The sequence below is a fragment of the Cryptotermes secundus genome, unplaced genomic scaffold, assembly GCF_002891405.2.
Source record: "Cryptotermes secundus unplaced genomic scaffold, Csec_1.0 scaffold2845, whole genome shotgun sequence".
NCBI lineage: Eukaryota > Metazoa > Arthropoda > Insecta > Blattodea > Kalotermitidae > Cryptotermes > Cryptotermes secundus.
In genome coordinates, this window is record NW_019736449.1 from 41,875 (window position 1) to 52,270 (window position 10,396).

At 38.3% G+C, this 10,396-nt stretch overlaps 1 protein-coding gene across 6 annotated transcripts in view; it reads right to left on the reverse strand.

The window, feature by feature from the left end:
- The window catches only part of LOC111870004 (protein cycle), a 128,822-nt gene that overhangs the window by 16,905 nt on the left and 101,521 nt on the right, over window positions 1–10,396 (reverse strand). For all 6 annotated transcript variants that reach the window (XM_023861929.2, XM_033753645.1, XM_023861926.2 and 3 more), the window contains 4 exons: window positions 7,273–7,344; window positions 5,433–5,670; window positions 3,441–3,533; window positions 1,713–1,830 (listed from right to left, as the gene is read on the reverse strand). In XM_023861929.2, the coding sequence (XP_023717697.1) occupies window positions 1,713–1,830; window positions 3,441–3,533; window positions 5,433–5,670; window positions 7,273–7,344 (521 nt within the window). The remainder of the gene's footprint in view (window positions 1–1,712; window positions 1,831–3,440; window positions 3,534–5,432; window positions 5,671–7,272; window positions 7,345–10,396) is intronic.

Here is a 10,396-nt window from a genome sequence, read left to right on the forward strand (position 1 = left end):
GCAAAGTTTACAACTCTAACTCCATTATCATTACTAATTTCATGCAAACTCTCATTCCCAATTGTTGGTTTGAAAATGTCTTCCCTCCCTACTTTGGCATTGAAATCTCCTAACAAAATTTTCGTAGGGTACTTCGGAAATTTATCAAATACATGTTCTACTTCTTCATAGAATCTATCCTTTATGTCATCAATTTTATCATCTGTTGGGGCGTGAACATTCATAACAATGATCTCACACCAGCGACCTTTTAGTATTATATATGATAACCTATCACTAACGAAGTTAATAGAAAGTCCGTTGAGTGTAACAATTTTTAGGTCACTTTTTTTTGTTGTTGTGTGGATGCTGCTAAAATATGTTGACGTGTAAAAGCACAACACTTGCTATGATAGTTGAGTACACTATCAATTCTCACTTTCCATCCGAAACTGTTTTTAAGTTAAAACGTTAATGTTAAAATATTTAAAATATTTAAAACATTTGATGTAAAATGCTAAGCTCCTCCTTGTTAATTCATCCCGAAGATGGGAGATGTCAGCTTGAGGTTGTATAGCTGCAAAGATATTGTATTACATTAGGTTTTATATATTATTATATATTTAAAATTGTTACACTCGACGGACTTTCTATTAACTTTGTGACTGATAGTGTAACGGACCAAAAAATGAAACAATTCAAAATAAAAAAAAAATATCACTAACGAATTCTACCCTCTTAACTGCTGATACGATTCTCTTATGTACGAAAAAACCTGTATCCAATTCATGATTTTCATTCCCCTTTCCATAGGAAAATGTATAGTCTCCTGCTGGTGCAACCATTAAAATTATTTAGAAAATTCCAAATAATGAGAATTAAATTTTTAGTAGAGAGAGGATCTTTCTCTTCACCACCATATGCTGACAAACCCTAATCTCCTATCATATAAAACAAGGTACTCTTCCCTCGTAGCACAGTGACCAGATGACCGTTTTTAGTACCTAAGCCTAGAATACATGGTGACTCACCTCTATGTTCCCAATACTCCATTGCTCTATGATGCTGAGTGACTTGGGCAACCTTATATTATACATACTTTATTATAATTAATCAGATGCTCATGTTCTATCTTTTTCGTTGTGGTATCCTACTGAAAATCATATATATCATGTACTGGAAGCAATTCCTACCACACAAAGGGAATGGAAATGATTCTAAAAAGAAATTTCTATTAGAGACAAGGGCAATCAAAATACAAAGTTGGAGAAATTAAAGATGAAAAATCACATTATGTAGGCAATTTTATAGTAAATATGATACTGATTCAGTATTTTTTAATCATCAGGAAAATTGTAAAGACACCTCTCTCACATCTTGCCAAGATAAAGCTCCATGTTCCAGACTTTGGCACTAGATGAAGATGAATATTTAGCTTTATGTTCTAGCTGCTTAACCCGAAGGTGAAAGAGCCCTCAATACCCACTGGGCAGGAGGACAAATGGATCTTAGTACTGGTCTGGATGAGGTGGCAAAGAAAAAATCTTGGTTCTTCAAGGAATCAAGTTCCAGTCACCAAGACCGAATCCAGTAATTTTACTGACTGAGCTATCCTGCCCCATCTATCAATAGCTGAAGACAAAATGAGAAGAAAAATGATGCAGTAAGTGCTTAAGACAAGAGGAGATACTCATAAGTAAGGAACCATCAAGGAGTACTGGCCCTTGACTTACTTTTTGCATCAATGAGTCGCTCACGTGGACTGAGGTCAGATGATGATAACTGTTCTTTCACCTTGGCCACATCCTTCGGGTGTAAAATATCAAACCACGATTGGCCTAGCAAATCACCCTGTAATGCACATGAACTTTGTCACAGATAATTCACTTCTGAGTGTTTTGATGATGGTGCATCATAGTGACTTTTAACATCTTAGACTTTAGTCACCTTCTACTTTTACTGTGAAATATGTTATTAATTACATTATTCGGTCATTCACTTCTGTACATACGTGTAATTTAAGATTGTGGCTACATTAAATCTGTCACATATAACCTCAAAGATTTAAGTTGCACCATATTTTTAATTATTGACAGTTAATCAATATTTCATACAGAATATGTAGACATGTTCACAGTTACTACTCATACTAGTACCAACTTTTATATGGCTACCTCCATCTGTTCATTAGTTTTTGTCAAAAGCTAAAATATAGATTTTTGTCACTGCTATGTTGTTTTACAGTCTTCAAAAAACTACCTTAGCAGAAGTTACCCCTTTTTCAAAGATGTATTAAAACTCAACATTTCAGGACCTTACATTCAGCAGTGATTATGTCTCTTCCATCCTGGACTTTCAAGCGACAGCCCTACTGGTATTACTGGAGACAGGAAGTTAGCCCTACTGGTATTACTGGAGACAGGAAGTTAAACAGTAGACCTACAGGACCAAGTGAGCTGACATAGCACTAATGCTTTACTCATATTCAGTCATATTCGGTTCGAACCTCAGCTAGGGTACAAGATATGGTGACTGATCTTTTTACAGTATTACTCATTCCACCCACACAAATGTCATGACAGTACCTCAATTAGGCCATGATTGGTTCCTTCCATATCCTATCCTATTCATCATTCATCAGTCATCCACCATTTGACATTACATATTCTAGATACTGACAGTACTGCAAGCCCACAAAAATAAACCTATTTTGGTGGAGACATACAGATGTGAAGACACTACATACAAGTCCATACTTCCTAACAGATCAAGGAAAATGGGAATTAAGTTCAGTGAATGTGAAACAAATTACATACAAAAAGCAAAATTACTCCATATTCAACTGCATTAAATGAATGGTTTATCAGACTTCTGCTGCTATGTGTGTGAAAATGTCTGGTAACTGCTAACCTGTATGATGAAAACATATGGAACTAGTCACCATAAAAGGAGAGGAGAAACTAGGAGTTATATGTTTGAAAATGGCTTACTGAGAAACTGTCTGGCAGATCAGGAATGAATTCATAAATTTATATCTCAGTACTCAGTGTATCTGTTCTATTGTATGCCTCCAATTTGAAATTTATTACTGATTTAAAAAAAAAAGTCCAGTTCTATTAACCTAAATAAGATTTCTGCATCTGACTGTAGTGTGTCTCAGATTGCAGCTGCTGGTAAGATTAAGAGTGTGCCTTTCCTATGGCACCTACTGGAAAGATAATCATGGTAGTACATATTTTGATTAAATTTTAAACTCTGATTTCTATTTATTTGCACGAACTTTCTCCTGAAAGATATCTCAATGTGAGGCTAGAATCTTTAACAACAACCACATTTCAGGACTGTGTAAGAATCTACTGAAGGCAAATGGGCAAGCTACTTATTCTGAAACCTGACTGCGAAAGTTATGTAATGCAAAAAAATTAAAATATGTTATTAAAAAATCACATGGCTTTAATTACCTGTGAATAGTTCAGAATTTGAGACACTGATTCTGACACATAGAGAATGCGTCCCCGGTCACAACCCACAACAAACAGGAATCCTTCAGCAGCCTGACAATGAAAAATATTCTGCTTAATTACAGACAAGAACCAGAGTACATTCTACGGACTAGATACAGACTTCCAACACTAACTCATTCAAATTTATTTATTTAAAAATTGAAGTAACTTTACTTTCAGAAATTTATATCAAGCAAGTGACCCATAATTTTTTTAATTAGTCTGACACAAAATGTATGTCTTCCTCAGACTTTTGGAAATTTGAGCTCTTGACCAGAGCCTAATGCTGATCTCTTATAACTTGATTGTCAAATGCCTTTGCTAATTTACACACTCTCTCAACAGAAGAAAAAATATTAATGTTTGAGATAATAAACCTATGAAAAATTAAGTACATTTGGAAGTCAGAGTCAGTGGGTCATGGAAGATGCTCAGAAAAAGTCAATGAAAAAACCAACCAAGTTACTGTTTGGCAGTAAACCCCAAAGGTAGGCCACGACATAGCTCAAGCAGTTAGTCACTGGTTTCCCACCGCGGTGGCCCGGGTTCGATCCCGGGTCTGGTCAAGTGGGATTTGTGGTGGACAAAGTGGCACTGGGGCAGGTTTTCTCAGAGTACTTCGGTTTCCCATGCCAATCTTCATTCCAACAATTGCTCCACAATCACCCTCACCTATCATCTGGGGCTGGTACAATAGGCCAGAAGTGGCCGCAGTACAAGGGACTTCGTCCCACCCCACTAGCAATAAAAAAGACCCAAAGGTTCAGTACTGTTAATGTGAAACACTTCCTGTATATGATTCTGGGCCAGTTTTATTTACCTTGTATGCTCACACTCTTAATTTATCTAAGATACGTCTTATTGTTATTATTCTCTCATATCATTCTCATTGATGGAAGCTGCTATATTTTGAGAGCTTTCCTGATAAATATTCTCAAAACCTGGGCCCACCCAGCCTCCTATCTAATGGGCAACAGAGGCTCATTCTCCTGAGATAAACCAGCCAGATTGTGAAGTTGATCACAGATCTCCATCTAGTGCCAAGATCTGTAATGTGTGTAGCTTACCTTCATGCCTCGTATATGGAGTGGTTCTTAGACACAGAAGAAACTTTACTTTCAAATAACTAAAATATCTACTGCTTCATAAGACTCTGATCTACCTTAGTCAATGTGTAGTGAAAATTACATTGTGACATGTATGCTCAAAGCCAGATTTGTTGAGCCAGAGAAAATGTCCATTGCTGAGCGATGGCTCTGTAAATACGTTTCCATGGCAACTAAATCACGTGACAAATGCTTGAATTAACATATTATGCAACAGTAACAGGTTTTGCATAATATGTTAACTCAAGCAGCTGTTTGCATTCATAACCCTGCTGTGGTCTTAGGGCTTACCTATTAACCATGATAAAGACAGGTGGAAGGCATCATGGTTCGAAGAAATAATGGATTACAAACTGCTAACAAAAATATTTGACTATAACTGTAATTTTTATAGTAGAAAGAAAGGAGTATCATTATTCTGTGTTTATCAGAGCACAACCTGGGACATAAGTGAAACCTAAATTGAAAACTAAAGACAAGCCACAGGTAAGATAAGGTAAAGTTGTCCCTGTGCTAATTGAATGAAGCACTACGCCATGAAGGCGTATGAGGGAGTGGATGTATAGATCACATTTTCTTGACCTCGGTACTAGCTGGAGGTGAATGGTCAGCTTCACGGCCCTGCTGCTTTCCCCCCGGGGGAAAGAGCCCCTGGTACCCATTGGATAAGAGGTTGGGTGGGCCCCAGAGCCAGTCTGGATGATTTGGAGAAGATAAAATTCTTGACCCTACTGGGACTCGAACTCCAACCCCTCAGTCGTCCACTCCATAGCCAGTCACTACACCGACTACACTACCCCCATATCTAAATTCTTCATAATATTTTCCTATCCCCCAGATATACCTGAAGTATGAGAGTTTTCAGTTCTTGATCAGAGAGGAAAGCTGGCTTGTAATGACCCTCTGTGTAAGAATGGACGGCTCCTCGGATAGTCTTGAGGTGCTGCACTGCCATTCGGAGAACTGTGAGCTTGTCCAGTTTGCGTGACATGGCATGGCACATTGGGACCATGGCTGAGAGTTCTGTGATGTATGTGTTCATCTTGTCACGGCGTCGCTTCTCTATTTCACTGTGGTTCTGCCTGTAATGAATGACAGCAAAAAGCTTGGAAATTCTTGAAACTGCCAAAGTTAATGTAATTAACAATACTGTATGATATCTTACAGAGAGTATCAGATCAGACTATAACGATAAATTAAGTTAAGAATGGCTAAACATTAATTAATTAATTGGGTCATTCAATCACTTTCTTCCAAAGTCCATTTACAGTCTTGTATTATAAACAAATAATAAAAGTAAAAAAAGTAAAGCTATCTCTGTACCAGACCGTGAGGGCCCAAAGGGTTATGAGATGTTGAGGGTCCCCCATTATCTAGACAATCAGCTCAAGGATGGCGGTAAGGTTGCCAGCATTATGCGCCGGCCGTGCTTTACTCCCCAGGAAAATTATTTAATTAATTCCTGGTACTCATTTCTGTTAGAGGCTGAGTTGACCCCAGAGCCATAGTGTAGCTGGAAGGGTTAGATCAACTGGAAAACATCCTAAGGCATAAAGAATACAGGAATCATAAAAAAATTCAAATCAGACAAGTAGCTATGTACACAATTAACCTGAAAAGGGCTCTTGAAGCTTTGAAGAATATTTATGTAAATGTACACAGATCTGTTTTAAAATAATTGTAACTAGAAAACATATAACAATAAAAGAAGAAAAGATCTTCTGGGCTATAACACTGTCGCTCATGCTACACCCACTAGGCCTCTTGCCTGGACATACATGTGACTTCTCTCCCAAATTTTACCAATTCACATGATAATCTTATGGCCTTTTTCAGGGGGCAAACACAGTTATTTCTTTCTTCCTTTTTCCTTTGCTCTTACTGGTTCTCCCTCAGTCCCCTTTGAGACAATAGTAACGCTACCACTGACCCTCTTATAGTGCTTTTCTGGCCTATATCACACTTGGTTTTCTCTGCTTGCTGCCTGCGTCTTGCCATATCTTGCTTGGCTTACTCTTTGATCCTGAAGATAAAGGCGATAAATTCCTCCAAAATATCAGTGCACTTGTACCAAACTACACTGTGTTACAACCCAGTGATCATACTCATTGTTACCACCATTGTCAGAACTTCAAATCCAACATTATACAAAAGCATTAGTATAAATAAAAGAGCTGCATCACATGTTCAGATATTCATCAACTGTACAAAATCTTATCAGCTAAAAGTCATAAAATTGCTGTTCAAATGTACTGCTTACATTCTACAGTTTCAGTTTGTTGGGTAGTTTGCTGTAAAGTAAACTGCTTATAGAATGCAGAATTCTACCACACTTTGTTTCATTGTGCAGTTGCATCTTTAGAGCAATTAATGAATTAACTTCAACTGTTCATAATATATATGCTATAACCTCCATGAAAACACAATGATATGAATATAAAGTGCTAACCTGTTTGCGTAAGGAAATATGACAAATAACTCTTATTATCTTTGATTAAGGAACAAATTGTTTCTTTCTTTCTTCCTTCATTAACAGAATAACGTTGATCTCATACACGTATTTTTTGCAGTATTTGATTAAGGAAAAAAATAAAGATCTTTTCTTATTGTCCTTGCTTAAGGGCATAATGATAAACATTGATTTCTTATTGTCTAGGATTAAGGGAATAATGACACAAACATACTTCTTATTGTCCTCGGTGGTACGCACGGACTTGGCATCGTCTCCAGTGTCATCTTCCAGGTCACTGCTTTTGCTGCAAAAATAGATCAAATGTTGCAACCTTCCCAAGACTACAGAAATGTTGCTCTTTGACATCGCTGTGTGTGTATGTGCGTGCGTGAGTGCGTGCGCGGGGGGGGGGGGGCATAGCATTTCGTGGTATATTACGACACAAAAATTCTGGACATTATATTTGTGGGAACATCCCACATACTAACACGCGCTTTCGCCGGTCTAACATGGTCTACTACAAAGGAGCAAATTCTGCCAGCGCACTCACGGTGGAACAAACCGCCCTTTTCAGGGCCAGCCAACTTTTTAACATCGACATTCCACATAGCTTCGTAGCTATTCTGTACATTCAATTTATATAATTTAATATATACAATTGTTACAGTTTTACGTGGTTGTCTTTCAGAACATCGACAATCCCACACATTCATAAATTGCGCTAACGTTATTATCGCCTCAGAAGTTCACACGGTCGCCACCCTGGCTACAAATCCAAGTTCGTAACAAAACCTGAAAATAACTTAAATTTGATAACTTATGATTTCTATTGATACTGAAAATAGCTGGTGGCTATATCTTAAGAACCCACGGTATGTACTGACATTTTTTTATTGCTAGTGGGGTGGGGCTAAGTCCCTTGTACTGCGGCCACTTCTAGCCTATTGTACTCGTACCAGCCCCAGATGATAGGTGAGGGTGATTGTGGAGCAATTGGTGGAACGAAGATTGGCAGGGGAAACCGAAGTACTGGGGGGGGGGAAGTCTGCCCCTTTGCCACTTTGTTCACCATAAATCCCACTTCATAAATAAAAGAGTATGAATGAATCGTTAACATACTTATTCATGGAGTTGAGCCCTTCTTGAGAAGCCACCAATTCTGCAGCTACTCAAGAATTTCTCAGAATTTTATGAAACCCAAAGGTTCATTGTCGTATTCACAAGAGCCGTCTACTGGTCCCTATCCTGGGTCAGATCGATCCAATCCATACCTAACCATCCTATCTCTCTAAGATCCATTTTAATATTGTCTACCCACCTACGCCTTGGTCTTCCCAGTGGTCTATTGTACACTGATTGTGATCGTTTCCTGTTATTCAACGATTCTACTTCAGCTACATGGGGTATACGGAATCGGAAAGCCAACTTGAACGAGGCGGGAAGGGAGGCGCCGGTTCGAATCTCAGCCAGAACACAGACTATACTGACTACGGATTTTGGTAGCTTCCCTCAGGTCCTTCAGGTGGATGCAGATGTATTACTTCAAAAAGTAAAAGACTGATTCCTTCCACATTATGTCCAATTCATTATTCAGTATCATACAATCATTCGGCGCTATACAGTTTAAGAGATGTTGACAGCGTTGTTAAACAAATTAAAAATAAGCTACAAGTGAGAATTAAAGATGATTATTATACGAATAGTTAGCAGCTGAATATCTGGAAAGAGGCGGTCGTGACCTATTTGAAAATATCTCTAGAGCCAGAAAAAAACTACAAGAAACCTCAGGATAGTAAACAGCCTAAGGCTGAACCGGATACAACCCGAACACAAGTACAGCGCTTACTTGTATATATACCAGGTCTGTATCAAAGGACGTCTGAAAGCAGTACTAAGAAACAAGAAAATGTATTCTTACTGCTAAACTGGATACAACGAAGGTTTCATTTCTGAAATTACTAACTTTTCACTCCTACAATAAACTACGAAAACGCAAAATTTGTTATTGTTCCCCTTCATTCATAATATATTTTACAATCAAGATGTCGAGACTCCCAGAAAAGTAGAAATTCTCTATACGCGTACTTCGGTTACTGAATTTCATATTACTCAAGTTTCCCGCTAACGTCAGCTGCGGGAAGCCGGACAATATATCGGTGTACTTAAACACACATCGGACTTTTGATTATCTGAAACCTCCCAGACATCACAAGATTAGAGGAGGCTTTGACATGAAAGATCGAGAGGTGTGAGGTCTCAACCCTCGACAGTAATTACTAAGCAATTATCTTTGTACGTCGCACCAAACGTTCTACATTCCCAGACATTTCCAAAGTGAACTCAAGGGAACAGAATAGTTGGACGGCTTCATCCACCGCGTGTAACTTCGAAAATGTCACTTAACAGTAAAGTGGCATAACTAACGATTTGAAATCAGACAGGAGTTTAAATCACAACAAATTACGAAAAATATACGACTCCGTTACATGTTAACTGTTCACATTCCATTTATTATAGTAAAAGTTGAACGATAGAGGCCAAAGGCAATAACTGTTACTGAGGAGTTCATAATTACGGACCGCAAAATACACTAAGAAAGACTGTGAAAGGGACCGGTATATTCCGGCCTATCCAAAGACAGAGTATGTACTGACCAATAGTGTTGACTATAGAAATAAACGGGGGTTTCGTTGTAAAATAATTCAGAAAGGCAGAGTCTACAAAACAATGAAGCATAGATCAACTGGAACAAGAAATTGATGAGGACCTATGAAGAGACTATTTAGAGAAGTGAGAGCAAAAGGGGTCAATAAACAGTCCAACTGCTTAACGTTTTATGGTGGTGGTGGTAGTGCCATAGCTCAAGTGATCACAGCCGCCAGGCAACCAAGGTGGTATTTATGGTGGACAAACTGGCTCTGGTGCACATTTATTCGAGTAATTAGATTCTGCCCTTCCTGTGATCATTCCACCAATGCTTCAGACTGGCGAGATGTGCAACAGCTAGCATGCCATCACCCCTTTAGTCCTTATTTGAGATGATACATATCTGATCCGATATTTGGCTGTTCTCAGAACCACTTGGTTCACTTTGGTATCAATTTCTTCAATTCGTTTCATTAAAATCACGATTCAATTACGTAATGCTATCGCCCAACGAATTTCATACAAAATGTACGAAAATCTATTTAAGGAGAGCAATGTATTTTAGACGTTTTAGATTATTTCCGCCTCATATTTCGTCGTAAGTTAATTCACTTTACTACCAACGTTTTCAGGGTTGTTCTAACCCCCCCCCCCACATATACCCCCTTCTACCCATTCCCTTCCCCTCCCCATTTCCAAATCACCCCCCT